Genomic DNA, 19,303 nt, shown 5'->3' on the forward strand with positions numbered 1-19,303 from the left:
ATCTGAGCTAAAGATACAAGTGCTGAAGAATAAATGCCTGCCAAGTTACAGTCTACCTAATACATTAACTGAGAATGACAACATGATGTGATCTGCAGGTAGGGACAATGAAGCTGTTCTATTTACACAGCAATCCATATGGTATCTAATGTCTTTCTTAATATAGAATGGTTTTCTGAAATAATGACAAAACATTGATGAATGGGTACATATATTATTATAGCAGTCTATCACCAGCTACTGACACACAGAGTTCTTTGTTATATTGTAATCCTATCAATCATGAGTGCATCCTAAAAATAGCGGTAACAAGAGCAAAGGAAACAAAAGAAGACAAGGTAAGACTAGCTGAGGGTAGAACAGTTACATTGTTTTAGTGGGTAGGAAAAAAGTATTTACTGATGTGGGCCAAAATTGGAGGGATACATTTCATTTCAGCCAATTTCTTCATGCTTTCTGATGCTTTTCCTTCCTTCCCTTTCCCTGGAGGCTTTCTCAGCTTTTCATGTATTTTTCTTAATTTCTTTTACATTGTTCAGAAATTTAGACCATGTCACATGATGTAATCTTAACATCCCACAGCAATCAAGGGGTCTTGTTGAAGTATTTTAGACAAATACTCTTGTGGAGCCCTTTTTATGCTTGAATTAATACACTGTTGTGCTATAGATTACTTTCCCAGTTGTGCTGATCATTACAATCCAAAGCCCTAAAATATACATATGTGTAGAATATACATTATTATAATTATTTACATTACAGAAGTACCTAGAAAGCCCAATAAGATTGGCACCCCATTGTGCAAGCCACTGTATAAGCACATTGTAAAAAGAAATTCTCTGCTTTTGCCTTATTTACAGTCTAAATAAACTAAAGGGTGAATACCCAGAGTTTGATCACTTGTCTGAACAGAGGCATGTTTAAAACCTTAGGACAAAATTCTCTTCCCACATTCACACGGCAATACTTATCTTAGGTATTCTACTCACCTTCCATTGGCACTGTGCAGGTCAGAGAAGAAAATGCTACTGTGTTTATTACAGTGTGGCATAAGGAGCAACCAAGAATCAGAGCCCCCATTGTGGTAGGCATTGTACAAATAGAGTAGTAGACAGTCCTGCCCTGGAATGATGCTCCTTCTTTGTAAAACATTAAAAATAGTTCTTAAAATTTAAAGAGGAAAAAGATCCCACCTGATTAAACCAAAATTAATTGATTTACAGGAAAGGTTTAATGCTTTAACTTCTTTTTAAGTAACTGTCAGAATCAGTTTATTAGAGAGAGAAGGTGGGTGAGGTAATATGTTTTTTTTGGACCAACTTCTGTTGGGAGCAAGAAAAGCTTTCAAGCTACATAGGGCTCTTCTCTGGGTCTGGGAAATGTACTTAGGCTGGGTCTACACTAGGAATTTACTCTGGTATAACTACGTCTCTCAGGCGTGTGAAAAATCCACACCGCCTGAGAGACATAGTTATACCAACCTAACCCCTGATGTAGATCAGAGCTAGGTCAATGGAAGAATTTTTTGCATCTGTTCTGGCAGGATCTGGTGTCACTTTGAGTTGGTGAATCCTGGTTTGTGGGGAACTTGCATCTGATGATTAGGTTGGCAAGGTTGGGGAGTGGGTTGTTTGAAGGCCAGAAGGGGAGGTTCAGGAAAGATATCATTCAGGCTGGGGTACCATTGAGTATAGGTTATTTAATTATACCCATTATGGATTCCAGTGTGGAAGGACAACTATGGGTGTGTGGTCAGAGAGGGTTTTAAGTGTAGACAAACCCTCAGAGTATCATAGCTAAATACAAGGCGGAATAGATAGTTTAGCGTAAGGAGTTAGCACATATTTCAAGGGATCATGCAAGGTGAAGTTGCTTGTTAACACCCTTCCAGTCATAGGGGGCAATGAAGGGGGGAAGGGTTAGAGAGTGTTGTAATAAGCTATAAATCCAGTGTCTCTGTTCAGTCCATGATTTTTAACATCCAGTAAAGTTATGAATGTAAGCTCTAGGCTCATCTTTTGAAAGTGTTGTTCAGATTGCCTTTGAGGATAAGGGTGGAGAGGTCAGATACAGAGTGATCACTTTGTGAAAAGTGTTCACCCATCGGTGACTGGGTGCTTTTGTCTTTTATCATTTTCCTGTGTGAGTTTGTTCAAAAGAGTAGTGATTGTCTAGTTTCATCCACATAGTTGTTATTGGGACACTTAGTGTACTGGATCCTGTGGCACCTTATAGACTAACAGACGTTTTGCAGCATGAGCTTTCGTGGGTGAATACCCACTTCTTCGGATGCAAGGATTCTTCGGGGCATTGGGGCTTCTCCCACTCCACCCACCCGGCACTTTTGTGAAAGAGTAGGGTTGGGCACCCGAAGAAGTGGGTATTCACCCACGAAAGCTCATGCTGCAAAATGTCTGTTAGTCTATAAGGTGCCACAGGATTCTTTGCTGCTTTTACAGATCCAGACTAACATGGCTACCCCTCTGATACTTAGTGTACTGGATGAGATACATCACATGTTGTAAAAGCATATGTAAGATCCATGGATCTTGAAAGGTGTGTTGTGGGCAGAGGTGAATTAAGGTTTCCTGGGGTCCTGGGCCAGACCAAGTAGGAGGCCCCTCCCACAACCCTTTTGCCTGCAGCCCGCAGCCACAGCCCCATCTCTTTCTGCCCCTTCCCTGGGGCTGGGACCTGCTCCTCTTCCACCCAGGGTCCCTCCCATTCTGCCCCCTACTGTAGCCCTGCAACCCCCTTTGCTCCTTTCTGCCACCCCCTCACTATGACCCCAAGACTGGAGAAGCTCTGTCCTCATGCCATGGCCCTGGGGCACAGTGGGGAGTGACAGCTCCTCCAGTCCCAGGGTCACAATGGGGGTTTGGCTTCCCCTCTGCACCTTCCATGCTTCTGTGGGGGACCAGGGTCGGGGCACTGGGGCTTCTCCCACTCCACCCACCCGGCACTTTTGTGAAAGAGTAGGGTTGGGCACCCGGGTTTCCCGTGCCATCCTGTGGCTTCTGCTGTGGACGTGTGAGGGGCACTGGGGCTTCCCCTGCCTGGGGGCTTCTGCTGTGGAAGGAGGCTGTTGGGGGTCCCCCATCCCATGGCTTCTGCCGGGGATGGGGGCCACTGGAGGGGGGCTTCCCCCATCCTGCCACCCAGTGCTGCTGCCAGGGAGCCAGGTTGGGCCTTGGGGTTTTCCCCAACCCTGCTCACCTGGCAGCCGGGGCTCCAGGCTTCCGCCGCCTGGTTGCAGATTTTTTACAAGGGCCCTTTAGTTGGCTGGTGCCACTGGGCATTGGCCCAGTTAGCCCAGTGGCTAATCAGACACTGGTTGTGGGGTGGGGGGTGTTGATCATTGTAGCAGTGGAGATATGTCTGAAGGTTTTGCATCTATTGTTCTGGAAGGGTCTGGTGCTGCTTTGAGTTGGTGTGTTCTGGTCTGTGGGGAGCTTGCTTCTGATGATGAGCTTGGAGAGGCTGGATGGTTGTTTGAAGGCTAGAAGAGGACGTTCAGTAAATATTTCATTCAGGATGTGGTCCCCTTTGAGTATGGGTTGTAAGTATTTCATGATACTCTGTATGGGTGTGCAGTTGGAGGGGAGTTTATTTCCATACTGAAGCAGATTCTCTTGGGATATTTGGTTGGCCCATTCAATGATGCAATCTACTTCTCTGGTGGAGTGTTCTTGTTTGGTGAAGGTGGTTTTAAGTGTATTAAACTGTATACCCCAGACTTTCTACTTGAAGCATATTCTGTGGTATCTGAATGCCTGGCTATAGATTTCTTGGTGTGTTTGGGGGTGGTTACTGGATCTGTGAAGATACTGTGGTGATCTGTGGGTGTCAGTTTATGAAAGTCAGGATTTTGTAACTGGATGTTGAGAGAATTTGTAATGGGATATAGAGCCTTTGAATCTAGACCAGGGTATAATGACTGAAGGTTATTACCGTCCCATGGCTCTTTGGTAACCTGTGTGAAATGATTCTGATCATGTCACTCCAGTTTCCAAAAGACAGACTTCTTTTTCCATCCTTTTACTGAAGATTCCCCTACATACATTAAAACAGACTCAAGAATTGCTAGACTCATTGCTAATCCTAGACCTCTAGGTAGCAACAGCAGTGAGAAATTACTTCTTTTTCATCCCCAGCTTGCTTGGATACTCCTTGCTCTTGGATAAGTATTGAGTCATAGAGATCCATGTGTTTGTCACCTTCAGATATTAATTTATGGAAGCTCAGTTATAGCAGGATTCTGGAATCTTACTGTTGTGTTATTTCATGCTATTGTTCAGGCACTGAAGTATAGATATTTGGTATGTACTGGGAATTTCTGGGATAAAGTGGAATTACAATATAATATGTATACAAACAGTTGTTCATTTAAGAATAGTAAAGGAGAATGCAAGCAGCAAAATGTGTTTCTGTATATATGCAAGTTATGTTTTATTACTGATCTATCACAGTAACATATAATAGACAACAAACAAACAAAACCCCCAAACAAGTTATCAAACAACACATATAGAGGTGTGTTATTGATTACATAATTAGATTTTAACATAAATAAAACATTGCATTTCTATAGTGCCTGTAATTTCAGATCTGATGCTATCAAAGTGCTTCAAAACATGAATAATCATAAACTGTAGGGATGTAGTTTAGTATTATTATCTCTGTTTTAGAGGTAGGGATACTGGGGCACAGAGAGATTTATACTGCAGTAGGGGCTCCAATCAAAGATCAGAGTGCTAGGTTTTACACTATTAACAAAACTCTGTATTGTATAAACTCAGAACAAAAAGACTGACTCCCTGTTCTGAGAGATTATTTTTCTTAAATTACCTTCTGCCTCTGAGTCCTGTGTGCTTACTGTAAGACTAGTACAATATTTCTTTGGCATGCAAGTTCTGAGCCTCCACTGTCTGAGATTTTATTTACATCACGGATGTAGATGATAGAACCAATGCTCTCAATTTCTGCACTATTCCCTACTATGTCCAGTGATCTTCCAGTATTGTGGACAGACTCATTTTAATCATTCTAGGGGTGTGTGTTTGTGTGTCTTCTTTGATCTGCCTAAAAAATGTTTCACATGCAAGAAAACATTGTGTCTCACTTCATTGTCTAGGGATGAAGGGTCAAAGAGACTACATTACTACATTAGCGCCAATAGACTCATTCACTGTGGTGGCAAAGTACCTAACATCCTTCTGACCTGAAATCTACCACTGTTATTTAGTGGTTTTGCTTTTGGCAATGAGACTCTACCAGGGTAAGTATGAATTTATCCAATTTCTCGATGTCAACTGGCATTTATATAATAATTTTTTAAAATTATTTGTATTACACTAGTACCTAAAGGCCCCAAATCAGGACACCCTGGTACTAGATGCTCAACAAACATAGTAAGACACAGTCCTTGTCCTATACCAGGGGTCAGCAACCTTTCAGAAGTGGCGTGCTGAGTCTTCATGTATTCACTCTAATTTAAGGTTTCGCGTGCCGGTAATACATTTTCACGTTTTAAGAAGGTCTCTTTCTATGTCTATAATATATAATGAAACTATTGTTGTACGTAAAGTAAATAAGGTTTTTTAAATGTTTAAAAGAAGCTTCTTTTAAAATTAAATTGCAGAGCCCCCTGGACCTGGGCAGTGTAAGTGCCATTGAAAATCAGCTTGTATGCCGCCTTTAGCATATGTGCCATAGGTTGCATACCCCTGTCCTATACAATGTTACCAGGAGTGGGGTTTGAACCCACGTGGACATGCATCCATTGGATCTTAAGTCCAACGCCTTAACCACTCGGCCATCCTGGTGCATATTTATAGTATCTCCCTTGTGTTTTATTTTGCCCCTCAGTAGTGTTATTCCACAAAACAAATGTCCAGTGCAAACTCCTCCAGTCTCCTCTCCTGCTATTACCAATTGGCAGAGATATATGTGTTAAATTTAAAGAGAAAAGGAATCCACAGAAAGATCTTGAGGTGGAAGAATGAGGTAAATAGAGAATTGATATATATTTAGCAAAGGATAATGAAAAGTGTCAGCAAATATATAGAGGAGGAGAAAACCCCTAGACTGGAAAATATTTGAACTCGGACTACAGAGAGGGCCACCTTTTTCAAGCTAGACACATCTGGTGTGCCCACAAAGTCTTGCATTTCTATGCTGCCTGTCAGTTGCATGTATAAACTGGCAAAAAAGTGTGCACCATTATCCCATTTGTACATGCAAATATGTGGTTTGGATGGGGGTCTCTGAATATGCAGGTTGCTCGAGCTCATTCCTTCAGTGTGCAAGGTCCTTTCCCTACCTTCCTCTTCCTTCAAGTAGCTCAGTCCCAGCTAGTGAACAACTTGGAGCTGGGCTGGGACAATGTGGAGTCTGGAAAGGTCTCCCTGAACCACTCACAGAGCACAGCCTTCCCTGCTGGCAAACACGGCCTGTAATCTTCACCCACGCTGCAGGGGGAAGAGCGGGCACCCCAGACAGAAGGACAACCTGAGGCTGGGCTGGGGAGAGGCGTCTGGCGTCCCGCGCTGAGGATCTCCGAGGGCTGATTGACAGGGCAGGCGGTCACATGACGCTGCCACGCCACTTTCCCATAGCCAGCGTGCAGCAGCAGCCACTGCTCTAGCCGGAGGGCGGGGAGGGGAGAATCTGGGAACAAACAAAGTTCCCGGCGCAGCAGCAGCAGCGGCAGGGAGCACGCGTAGCCCGGACGCTGCCTGTTCTGCCACCTCTCGCTCGCTTGGCCGGAGGGAAGCAGGCGCGCGGTTAGCGCCAGCCCTGACCAGAGCCTCAGCCCCGTCCTGTCTCACCTACAGACAAAGGGGAAATCCCGGGGGCCAACGCAGCAGCGGGAGCAACAGCAACAGCTTGTACAAAAAGTTGCTGGGAGCCCGCCTGCAAAGGGGGCAGCTGGAGCCGCTTCCTACTCCCGAAGGACGCGGCGAGCGGGCGGAGGAAGGTGTCCGGGGGGTGGGACGATTAAGCAGGAATTCTTCAGCTGGAAACGCTCCTTTTGGTTTTTTTTAATAATCGAGTGAGTGTTTTGCACCCGCTGCCGCTTGTTTGGGGCGGCTTCTGCAGCCGCTTGTCCCGGCCCCGGCGGTGGGAAGGCCGGCCGGGCGGGCGAAGGGGAGAGGCGCTGCCGCCCGGGGCGCTTCACGTGAAGCGGGAGCTCTCTGGCCCCGGGGTGCGGCGGGGCCGGGCACGCAGCGCCGTAGGTGAGCCGGTGAGTAAGCGCTAGTCCGGGGGCGGGACGCCGGCGCCCCCGCGGGGCAGGGGACGGGGGAGTCCTGCCCTGCTCCGGAGGGTCCTGCCTGAGAGCTCCCCCTGCGGGACTTGCTTGCTCTCTCCCCGCGTGGGGGGCGGGTGGAGGAGCCCCCGGCACGAACGGGGCGGGGGGGTTCAGCATGAACCAGACCCTTCCGAGGGGAGCCAGGGCTCCCGGCCCGCGTGTGGGGCCGCGGGCGGCTCGTGCGGGGCTGCAGGTGCCTTTCCCGCCCCTCGCGCGGGGCTGGGCGCGCGTGGGAAGAGCAATGCCCGTAAGGCGGTGTCTGCCTGCTGCTGCTGGTAACCGCCTGTGGGGTTGGCAGCAGGTCCCGAGGGAGGGGCCAGGGCGACGCCTGGACCCCCCAAGGGGGTGCAGCCCCTCGGGGCTCAGGGGCCTTGCGGGCTGTGTCCGCTCCAGCGCTGCCCCGCCGCCCGTGGGGATGATCCAGATTGAGACCATAGGTGGAAAGGTTGCTCTGGGTCACTCGAGGGGGGAGATGGTGGTGTGCCAGCTGAATCCAACTTGCAGCCCGCCTTGTTATTGCTCTAGTGATCTGACCTCTTGTTTGGTCACTTTCCTCTTTCCCCTTCTCCCACCCAATTTGTTACAGTTGTTTCTCACCACATAACATCTTGAGGCTACGTCTTTCTCTCCTCCCCCGGCTCTCCCTTTCTGCGGGGGTCATGTAGATGAAAACAGGTGTGTGTGTCGGGGGTGGGGAAAGATGGGATGATTAAGAAGAAAAAGTCACGCTCTTCTTTCATGTTATGACTAAACTCCGTAGGAGACAAGTCACTGAACCCCCCTATATAACTTTGTGAGGAGTGTATATATACAGTTTGGGAACTGATCCAGGCTCTGGGGTAGTGGGCAAACAACTTCCTTCACAATTAGTAAGGGTTAATCCAGCCAGTTCCAGTTTGTTTCTGTTCTGTGGAGTGTGACTAGCAAGTGGTGAGGATAATCTTAATAATGGTTTGATTAGTGATGCATTGGAAGAAACGTGGAACTGATTTCCAAATACCTAAGATTTCAAAGTTAGGTATACAATGTTGATATTCCAGTTATGACAAGCTTCATAATTCTTGATCTTTGCCCCAAAGTCTGTCTTTGATGTCCCACCTAGATTTAAAGTGTAATGACTTCATTTTCTTTTCACTTATATATTTTGCACTTCCCAGTATACTAACATTAAGCAGTTTCCTTGGCTGTGTTTTTTCTGTGTGAATTGTAATCAGAGTAGAAAACAAATGTTAATCTTTTTTTCTTCGTGAGTTGTGTTAAAATGCTCTTTAATTGGAAAAGGAACAGACATTTTTAATGACAGTGATATTTATAACACTTGATATGTACTGAAAACATGTATGAATGTCAAGCATATACCATTGTTCACATGCATAGATTTTAATAATTTCTGGTTTAATACAGGGAATGATCACTTAGCTACTTTTTTCCTTGTATGTTTTAGGTATTGTTGCTGAACTAATCCTGTACATCGAAACTGTTTTTGGAAGGGTTAAGATTATACCAGAGAAGAATTTCAAGACTGTAAAAGGATGGCCAAGGTTTCAGATCAAGAGGAAGGACCTGGTGGAGAACACAATGAATTCAGTGATATCATTAAGTCCAGATCTGGTAGGTTGCAAAAAAACAAAGTTTGTATATCTCTTTCTTTATAGATCATTGATGATGAAAATGTCTCAAATTATGTGATGCAAACTGCCATTTAATTGACAAATTCCTAGCCTCTGTTTGCCAGAAGCTGGGAATTGGCCACAGGGGATGGATTACTTGATGATTACCTGTTCTGTTGATTCCCTCTGGAGCACCAGGCATTGGCCACTGTTGGAAGACAGGATACTGGGCTAGATGCACCTTTGATCTGACCCAATAGGGCCCATTCTTAAGTTCTTTCAACTTTTTTGTCTTTTTATACGTTTATATAGTATCTAGCACTAGGAGGCCCTGATTCTAACTGGGGCTTCTTGATACAACTAAAATGTGTGTGTGTGTGTGTGTGTATAAAAATAATAATTGAATATCTCTATATTGGTAACCAAATCTTTTTATTTAAGATCCACCTCCTGCATTATAATTACCTCTGGTTTTGTAAATAAGCATGTATTTAAATAAGTGCTTACGCAACCAGGTTTTGGCGGCTGCTTCTGTGTTTATTTCGAGCTGTGGAAAATGGCTACTACAGGTTGGAACACTGTAAGGTGCTTTATATGTTTGTTAGTGTGCTGTAAATGAATCTACTTTTTTTGACATACTACTGTCTGTCTTTAGCACCACAGACATGTCCTGTACCAAAAACATTTGTGTCAAAGAAACAGTTTCTGGATAATGTTCTTTTCAGAATTATTTTTAAATGTTCTGCTTATGGGCCTTTCTGTAGTTCCTATCACTGTTGTATGTGAGTGCTTCACAAACATTAATGAAGTTATTCTTACAATAAGTAGGGAACTGTTACCCCCTTTTACAGATCGGTGGCACAGAAAGGTGAAATGACTTGCTTAAGGGCACCCAGGAAATCTTTTTGCAGAGACAAAAACTGAACACACTCCGATTCCTAATTCAGTGCTTTATCCTAAAGGCAGGGTATTTGTTATCCACAATGTAACAAATTGGAACTTTTCCAATCATTTACTACAATAGTAACAAAATGGCTTTGTAATTACAAAATATATTTGTGTCCTAGTGTAAATGCAGGTAGATAAGACTCAAAATTATGTATATGCAATTAGTATAATCAGGTTATATATCAAATTAAGTAGGATACAAATTTGGGATCAGATCCAAAGCCCATTGAAATCAGTGGCAATCTTTCAATTGATTTTTCAGATGTCTTTGCATCAGGCCTTTGATGAACACAGCTTTTAGGAATCTCCATTTTTAGTGCATGAGTTCAGAGGGTGGAAAGCTTTTAACTTCTGGAAGCACAGTTTGTGAAACAATATTTGTGGTTTCATTCATATATTTTTTTTGAAGTTCTGGACCATATTTGACCTGGTTGGAAATGTCTACTATACGCCAAGGACTCTGGGTTGGTGAGCACCTGTTTTTGTGTGTTACAAATACTGTAACTTTTGCAGGCATTTTGTGGAATCATTGCTGTATTTGATAAGTCCTCTGTATAAATAGAATGTGCTGTAGTTTCCATTGTTCTGATATGGACCTACACTTATCTACAGTAGTCCTTCTTACTTCTCTCATCTCATAAATTAATGATATATTTAAGATATTTTTATACTAAAATCAGGAATGACTTAATTCAACTTTTTAGCCTAAATTGAAAATGGAAATTTTTTTTAATCCCATTTTCAAAACTCCTAAGAACTAAATTTGGATCTCAAGTATGTAGCATGCATCACTACATATTTTAAAGTTAATTATTACACTACATAGCTGAACCAGCCCCTATAACTAAGCCTGTGGGAGGGATTTTTTTAATGAAAGGGACATAATGTATCTAAGCATAGACAGCAACAAATTAAAGGCTAATTGCCAGGTCTAAAATATATATTTTGCATACTTCCCCCTCCTCTTAACCCACTGAAAGAGAGAGAGAGAAAAAAAGCTAAGTTAAAGGGATATTCATGTTGGCACTAAAATGGAACACTGGGTTGCTTTCCATTAATCATTTGTATTTTCAGTTTGGGTTGCTGTTCATGCTAGAGATACAAATGGTCAGAGTCCAACAAAAATATTAACATAAAATAATTCACTTCTCATAAAACGCTCCCAAATTATTTTTAACAGCTGATTTCACAAATATATTTTTGGGAGGATATGGGATGGGACAAAATAAGGAGTCTTTTATTTTGATTTTCTTATGTGGTGAGGGAGGGTCTTTTTATTGTTTTTGCTTCTGAGATGTAAGTATGCACACACAACTTTTCATTATTAGTGGAAGCAAGAAAACAGCTGCTTGTCAGAATTTTATTTACACGTCAATTTAAATTGTCAGAATATTTGTTTAAAATGTCTCATTACTGTGGTGCAGGATTTTTTTTTTTTTAAATAGTAGGGATTATAAAAAAGCAGCTAATTTGAGTCCTCTGTGGGAGGGTAATATAGTGCCACTTATAAATAGGCTTGGCTGAATTCAGCCTTTGAATTTTTTTTTAATAATTTTGACACACATCAGTATGTACTTTTAAGCATTTTTATCAATTTACATTTTCACTGTTGTGGAAAAGTGTTGGGGGTAGGAGCCAGACAATAATAAATAACCGTAGACCCTGAGATTCAAAACGTTTAACTTTTTTCCAACTTTTCTTCCATTCATTATTTGTTCTTTTTCTAAATAAACAAAGCTGCCAAACAAGATGATGTTTAGGATGCCTGGATTATTTTAATAATTTAGGGAGCAAAATTCAGCAGTAAAATAATAACTTGCGTTCAGTAGAATGTCAGAATTTAAAAAAAGGGGCAACAGGGAAAGAATATATAGTATAAACCTAAGAAGACAGTCCAACTGAGTGTATGACCAATCTTTGTAAGATTTGATGCTTTAATTAGCTGGCTTTGGAAAATTCAGTAGCAGATAGTATGAATGCATAGAAAATTATAGAAATAGCTATTTTAATTGATGAAACCATTGATAGAAACTTGAGGTGAGCTAAAATGGTATTTACTCATGGTAATTTTATTAAAATACACCTTTACCCCGATATAACGCTGTCCTCGGGAGCCAAAAAATCTTAACGCGTTATAGGTGAAACCGCGTTATATTGAACTTGCTTTGATCTGTCGGAGTGTACATCCTCCCCCGGAGCACTGCTTTACCGTGTTATATCCCAATTTGTGTTATATCCGGTAATGTTATATCGGGGTAGAGGTGTATATCAGGCCTTACAGATCTCCTAGGATATGTAGCATGTGTTGCATTGCATTTGTCTTCTGTTATTTCTCAATTTTTAATTCCATAAAATTGAGAAATAACTATAACTTAATTTAAAAATACCATTAGTTTTAAAGAATATGGTATTTGCTATAAAAGTACAAAAAACACCCCAAAAAAAAAAAGTTGGAACAACTTAAAAACATCATTTACACAAAGAAAAAGAATCCTGGGTTACACAATTTCATGACCAATTTGCAGGGGGATGAATCTTTTATGTGCCTACCTTTTTAAAATAAAACATTAATGTCTTCAAAACTGTATCTTAAGAATATTTGGAAAAATATTAACGTTTATAGAAAAGTTTTGGTTCAAGATCTAGTTCTGTCATTCAAAGATTAAATTCACCATGTGTGGGAGTTCTTGTATGCTCAGATTGGGTGAGGATGGTACATCATTCCTTTTTTTAAATTAGTAAGAGTTACCCAGTGTGTAAATGGCTCTAAACTGGGGCGGGCAAACTTTTTTTGGCCGGAGGGCTGCATCGGGTTTTGGAAACTGTATGAATGACCGGTTAGGGGAGGGGGTCGTGGCCCAACCCCCCCCTTCCCGGGGGGACTCCTGCCTCACCCAACCCGCCCTGTTCCCTGACTGCCCCTCGCCGCCCCATCCAACCCCTCCTGTCATTTCTGATGCGCCCCCACTCCCAGACCCCTGCCCCACCTCTGCTCTAAACACAAGATAGAATTGGTAATGCATTCAATAATCTTCAGTGATCAGTAAGAAAGCATATTCCAAGACAGTGATGCACTTCTGTGGCCTTCGTAAGTCATAAATGCTTGAGAATACCCTGGTTTGTTTGACTAATCATAAACACATTTGGTTTCATTCAGTAACCTTTCTTGTAAAGCATAGTACTAAAGAAGAGTCTTTTGAGGGTGTGAGGGTTTTTTTTAAGTATGTCTGATTAGGATTTATTAGTTACCAAATGTTGGAAGATACTCTACTTATAGTAGACAAATATAGGCACATACTCTGATTAGACAGTGTATTAAAGCTGTATTGCATAATGATGTATTTTATTTTTAAAAACCTATTGAATGTTTAGAATAACATATGATTGTGACCAAAACTATATTGTGTAATAACTATTTTAATCCTGGCAATTACATGGAAGCCAACCCAAGGTTTGCAGAAGAACTGTATTTACTGTTAGCCTCTCTTCTTAGTGCACAAATATTAGTATTTTTTTTTTGAAAAACTATAGCATATCTGTTAATTGAATGGTTATATTAGGGTTTTAAGTAAAATATTTACCATCTTATATAGCAGGGGTTGGCAACCTTTCAGAAGTGGTGTGCCGAGTCTTCATTTATTCACTCTAATTTAAGGGTTCGCGTGCCGGTAATACATTTTAATGTTTTTAGAAGGTCTCTTTCTATAAGTCTATAATATATAACTAAACTATTGTTGTATGTAAAGTAAATCAGGTTTTTAAAATGTTTAAGAAGCTTCATTTAAAATTAAATTAAAATGCAGAGCCCCCTGGACCGGTGGCCAGGACCCGGGCAGTGTGAGTGCCGCTGAAAATCAGCTCGTGTGCCACAGGTTGCCTACCCCTGTTATATAGGGTATTCCATGCATCTGGAGACATTAAATGGGTATAGGTCAAACTTTACATATGTCTGTATTATTCCTTAAAAATCATTTTCATGGGCATGTTTTCCATAACAAAAACTATTTTTATATGTAATCTAGAATGTACTTTTTTTTAAAAAAAGATCCTTTTGGGGAAATAAGTGCTTTTATGTTTTGTTTTTGAAAAGAAGCTTTCAAGAAGGAATGCAGGGGGATGCTTTCTTTATAGTGGGTGAGAAAAATAGTCTGTCATCAATGTGTTTTGAAGAACAGATGAACTTTTGCTGTGATTAATTATGAAACACTGAGGAAAAAGCCCCACTTGAAATCTGTCATGATAGTTTCAACAACAATGTATATAATTAAACAGTAAGACATGACAGGCAAAACATTTCTGGAATAGTACTGAGTGCCTCAGATGCGTTTTAAGGTACAAGAGTAGATTGGTAGGAGCTTAATTCTCCTGATCTAGCTTTCATTTTTAATTAAATTAAATGTGGTTGACAGGGTCTTGGAAGAACTGATCTATAAATTGTACTTTTATTTTGAGAGCTCTTTCATGAGGATCACTTTTGGGAGTTGACACTGTTGTTTGTAGAGAAGTATGACTGCTTTGTGAGGATATTTAGATAGTCAACAGCTCTGTTTTGCTAAGATATCTCCCTGCCCTGGGACATGCTTTGAGAAGGAGACTCGTTCATTCCATAGTTCTTGGATGATGGCCCATAAAACAGTGAGTGTTAAATATATTGTATGCAACACATGTCCTAATAATCTATTTTTTTTTAAGTGCAAAAATTGCCAGGTGAAGCACAGGGCCAGCTCCATGGTTTTTGCTGCCCCAAGCGGCGGGGGGGGAAGCCACGATCGGCGGCAGCTCCACCGCTGCCGCTTTCTTCTTCGGCGGCAGGTCCTTCCCTCCGAGAGGGACCGAGGGACCCGCTGCCAAAGAGCCCGATGTGCTGCCCCTTACCCTTGGCCGCCCGAAGCACCTGCTTGCTGGACTGGTGCCTGGAGCCGGCCCTGGTGAAGCAGCTATTAACTAACTGGTGATGTAGAGAAACCAGCTGGTGATGGTATCGCTTTGAGCATTTGTACATATGTGCCATTGTAGCAATCAGAAACTTGTTAAACATTAATAAAAGAATTTGAACTAGAAGGGATTGGCCTGAATCCAAAGGCTACTGAAGTCAACAGACTCTCATTGATTTCAAATGGGCTTTGGATGAGGCCTTTTCTCGCTGAGGCTTCTGGGTGCTTCTTTAAATAATTTTTTTGCTTGTTAAATTCAAGCTGTGAGTCTCTAGCAAATTGTACCTTGTGAATTTGAAAACCACATCTGAAAATTTTGCAGCTATTAATATTATAAGTAACCCCTCAGATTGCTAAAACTTAAGTTAGCAGGTTTTTCTCTTTTTGTCTATGTATTCACTTTGTATATACGCCTCTACCTCGATATAACGCGACCCAATATAACACAAATTCGGATATAACGTGGTAAAGCAGTGCTCTGGCATGGGGCGGGGCTGTGCACTCCGGTGGATTGAAGCAAGTTCAATAGAATGTGGTTTCACCTACAACGCGGTAAAATTTTTTGGCTCCCAAGGACAGCGTTATATCAAGGTAGAGCGTTGTATTTAGCCAGGGAGAAAATGGCCAACTGAAACAGACCTAAACATAAACAGGGGAGCAGAAATACTTTTGTTACCTGTGTTGGTAGCTGTCATGACCTGTCGCTAATATCGTCTCATTGTTTCGTGTTACTCCCCTGTATCCATCTGTTGTGATTTGCCTTATATTTAGATTGTAAACTCCTTGGGGAAGGGACAGTCTGGTCTGATTTCACCTCTCTGAGCAGGATTTCCTATTTCCAAACCTGACCTGATTGCCTGCAATGAGTGGAAGAGCCATGGGTACTGGTGGGCTCTGAGGGGTTCAGGTCTGATTGGCATTATGGTAATACAAATAAATAACTGTCAGTGCATTAACAAATTGAACTCCCCATGCAAGAGTACTGTGATGGAGAGACAACAACCAAACAAGCCCCACCGTATCATTGCACTAGAATTGCAGCCACTGAGAGGTTTGAGGTGGGAACAGGGAGGGTCCCTCTTCCTCAAATTCTTAACCTATTTTTGTTTCCCATCAATATGATTGCAGTATCTTCACATCTTCTTCTGTCTTTCATGGCTACAGTGTTTTTACCACTGTGTTTGCGAGCCGTGAATCTTCATGTCTAGCTTCTTTAGTTCCTGGAATCGTATAAGTAATAGGTTGTAAGCAAACATATTTCCCATATTTATGACAGACAGATTCAGAGGAAAGTGAAAACACAAGTATAGGTAACATGCTTGGACAGACCGCTGACATTCTTTGTCAACCCTACCCCCTAACACAAATGCACATTCTTTTGGGGAAGATTTTAGCATTCACAAGTTTGAGTGGGGTGGGGAGGGGATGAGTCTAATCTAAGGTGGAAACCTCTTAATTCTACTCTATCCTATATATAATGTTCTTAAAGATTGTAGTACTGTACTTAGTATATATTCAAGCCATTTAGCAAGGCTTAGCTATGTCATTACTGGCATCTTTCATAAAATTACTTAATTACTTTTTCTCTCATTGAAAACTCCTCCTAGTAGAGCAAGCACAGTGTGTCGCACGTCTATGAATAGAGAGGAGCAAGGCAATATTTAACTAACACTTTTGGTTTTGGAGGACTGGCAAAGAGCCTGGGAAAATATAATTCAGAGTGTTATCGGGGGGGGAGGATGAGGGTGGGGAACAGAGGCAGAACAAATTGACTGTGACCATCCTTCAGCTGATACAGATGCTCTGCTGTGAAATATCTATAGCTGTAAAGATTATGCATGTTTTGAATAAGTTATTCTGCCTTCATTGTGTTGGACAGTACCCCTCCCTTGATGGAAATTCAAAAGTCAGAAGAGAGCAGCTGTTTTCCCTCCTGCATACTGAAATGCTCCCAGCTCAGTGCAGGGGAGAGTTGCACTTTTTGTTTTTCCTTCGGCATGGGGCTGTGGTTTCCATTGGTGGACTTATCTTTCCACCAACATAACTTAATTGTCAGCGCATGTCAAGAGTCTGGTTTTCTCTGTTAAATTTCTGGAATTAAGAAGGGACACAAATGAACTAGAATTTCAGAAAGTGATTATTTTATTCAAAGTGAAGGAAGGGAATTTTACAAGTATCTGCACAAGTAACTGGGCAGATAAATAAATAAACCTCTGTGGGACTAGAGAGAGAATAATGGAAATGGTTCCACGCAAGTCAAGACCATGGGATTATTCAAGAAACTGCATATTTATAAATGCCAGCAGCTGCAAAATGCAGTGTAGTTGTAGCTGTATTGGTCCCAAGATATTAGAGACAAGGTGGGTGAGGTAATATCTTTTATTGGATGAACTTCTGTTGGTGAGAGAGACAAGCTTTCAGACTTGTACAGAGCTTTCCTTTGGCTTGGGAAATGTACTGTCACAGCTAAATACAAGGCGGAACAGCTGTGGAGGCAGTGGAAACTCTGAATGGAGACAGAATAAAGGAACTCTTAAACACTTTGGAGAGAAAGGTATAACATTAGCCTATGGCTGAAAGTTGAACCTAGACACATTCAGGCTCAAAATAAGGGGTAAATTTTTGACAGTGCGGGTAAAAAACCTTTGGAAGAATTTACGAAGGCTCATGGTGGATTTGTCATCACTAACTATTTTTAAATCGAGGTTGACTTTTTTTTTATAAAAGATCTGCTCTAGGAATTATTTTGGGGGAAGTTCTATGGCCCATATTATACAGGAGGTCAGACTAAATCATAGGCCAGAAGGGGACCATCATGAATGTGAAAACTGCGATTTGCTTAGGACATGTCTGAGTTATTTTTAAGGGGCGGTCAAGAAATCTGATACAGTGATTGACCTGAGGAAGTCATATGCATAACTGACTTGGACTTGAGGAAGGCATATACAGAAGCTTAGCTAATGTTGAGGGGTGTGTGTGTGTGTGTGTGTGTGAGAGAGAGTAAGGGCGGCGGGGGAGAGGGACAAAAGTCAGAAAACAAGCCAAAATGAGGAAATGCCAAACAGATCTACACAAAGCAATAAAGGGGGTGGGGGGAGAGAGAGAAGAAGCACACCTCCCACTTCCTCAGCAACACTTACTGGGTCAATTACCTTGTGCATTTGCTAGGCTTGACAGAATGAGGGGCTGTTGGGGAGCTGATTACTGTCCTCAGGGCACCCCTTCCCCCCTGGGTTATAGTAGCTAGGGGGCTCCAGCTGAACTCTGGTCCCTCCTGCAACACATCTTTTCACACTCCCTGAGGTAGAGGCTGCAAAGTAGAAGGTGTCAGAGCCAGTTCTATGCCTGTGGGGCCTCTCCCATGCTGGGGTAGAGGTATGGATGTCCTCAGCTGACTACAGACAGTTTCTCTCCTTTGCAATACAAAGGGAACAGAGCGGGTTTGAGAATCTAACTCATTGTACCTAGAAAAGGATATTCCAAAACTGGAAATCATGGCAGAAAAATATCTACAGAAATTGTACTACAGCTGCAGTTTCCTCCAGTGTCCAGAAATCCTATTAGTGTGAGGTTCAGAGTACTCCTGCACAATATACTCCTTTCTGATTGGCAGAGCAATTCTGAATGTGGGCCTCAGTAGCATGAGAGGGGCTGTTAAGTAAAAGGGCATAGCATGGACTATAGTGGTGATGTCATTAGAAAGTATTCACTGTACAGTCTAGAAAAAGCTTTACACCTCCACCCCCTTTATTATTATTAGGATTTTAAAATATAAATCCTTCCTTAAAACTCCCCTTCAGTTACGCATACAAAAAAACTTGATGATTGCAAGGCTGCTGATGTGCTGAGATCACTGTTTGTTATGCTGACCAGTATTGTCTCATTGTTTCCTTGTACAGTAATATTATTGCTAACTAATACCTTCATCCCATTTAGCACATTTGTCCGATTTCAGAGGTTCTGCCAACTCGTATATCTATGACTTCATTTGGAGCAGGTGCTGAGCACCTCTAAAAATTAAGCAATATACCTGTTGTGCTCTAGGTTTTCTTTCAGGTTTGAGCGGGTTAAAATTTGTCGTCTTACCTGAGGAAGAACTGTGGGAAAACTGCTGATTGGCACTTGTATTGTGCTGATAGAATGTGGCATATTTATGCGGACAAAGTAGTAACTTGTGTATTTAAAAATGTTGAGTGCTTGTGAGTGAAAGAAATTGTGACTGAGTGACACATGGATTGGAATTTAGGATGTATATAGTTGAACAAAATATTTTTTCTGTGGGATACTGAGAAGGAACATGTGACAATTTGTTCTAATCACCCAGAAGTTATGGACTGTGTTGTGCAGGAAGTTTAGACTAGGCAGTCCGAGTGTTTCTTTCTGGCCTTAAAAATTTGCTAGTTATACGAAACCTGGTGGAGGTGTAACAAAGTAATTCAGTTAAGAATGATATGGAATTGGACAGGTATACAGTTAAGGGCAGATGCTGGCTTATGCAG

General features: G+C 41.9%; 1 protein-coding gene and 1 non-coding gene across 3 annotated transcripts in view; one reads left to right on the top strand and one right to left on the bottom strand.

Moving 5' to 3' along the window:
- Positions 1 to 5,742: 5,742 nt before the first annotated feature.
- Positions 5,743 to 5,825, bottom strand: TRNAL-UAA. The gene has a single exon. It is a non-coding gene; the product is annotated as a tRNA-Leu (tRNA).
- Positions 5,826 to 6,722: 897 nt separating this feature from the next.
- Positions 6,723 to 19,303, top strand: part of UTRN (utrophin) — a 577,733-nt gene continuing 565,152 nt past the window's right edge. Inside the window, exons 1-2 of one of the 2 annotated variants that reach the window (XM_045009515.1) lie at positions 6,723 to 7,246; positions 8,757 to 8,923. In XM_045009515.1, the coding sequence (XP_044865450.1) occupies positions 8,845 to 8,923 (79 nt within the window). In that variant the 5' untranslated portion in view covers positions 6,723 to 7,246; positions 8,757 to 8,844. The remainder of the gene's footprint in view (positions 7,247 to 8,756; positions 8,924 to 19,303) is intronic. The other variant, XM_045009516.1, reaches the window with a different exon arrangement.

This window comes from Mauremys mutica, chromosome 3 (assembly GCF_020497125.1).
Source record: "Mauremys mutica isolate MM-2020 ecotype Southern chromosome 3, ASM2049712v1, whole genome shotgun sequence".
In the NCBI taxonomy this organism is placed as follows: Eukaryota; Metazoa; Chordata; order Testudines; family Geoemydidae; genus Mauremys; species Mauremys mutica.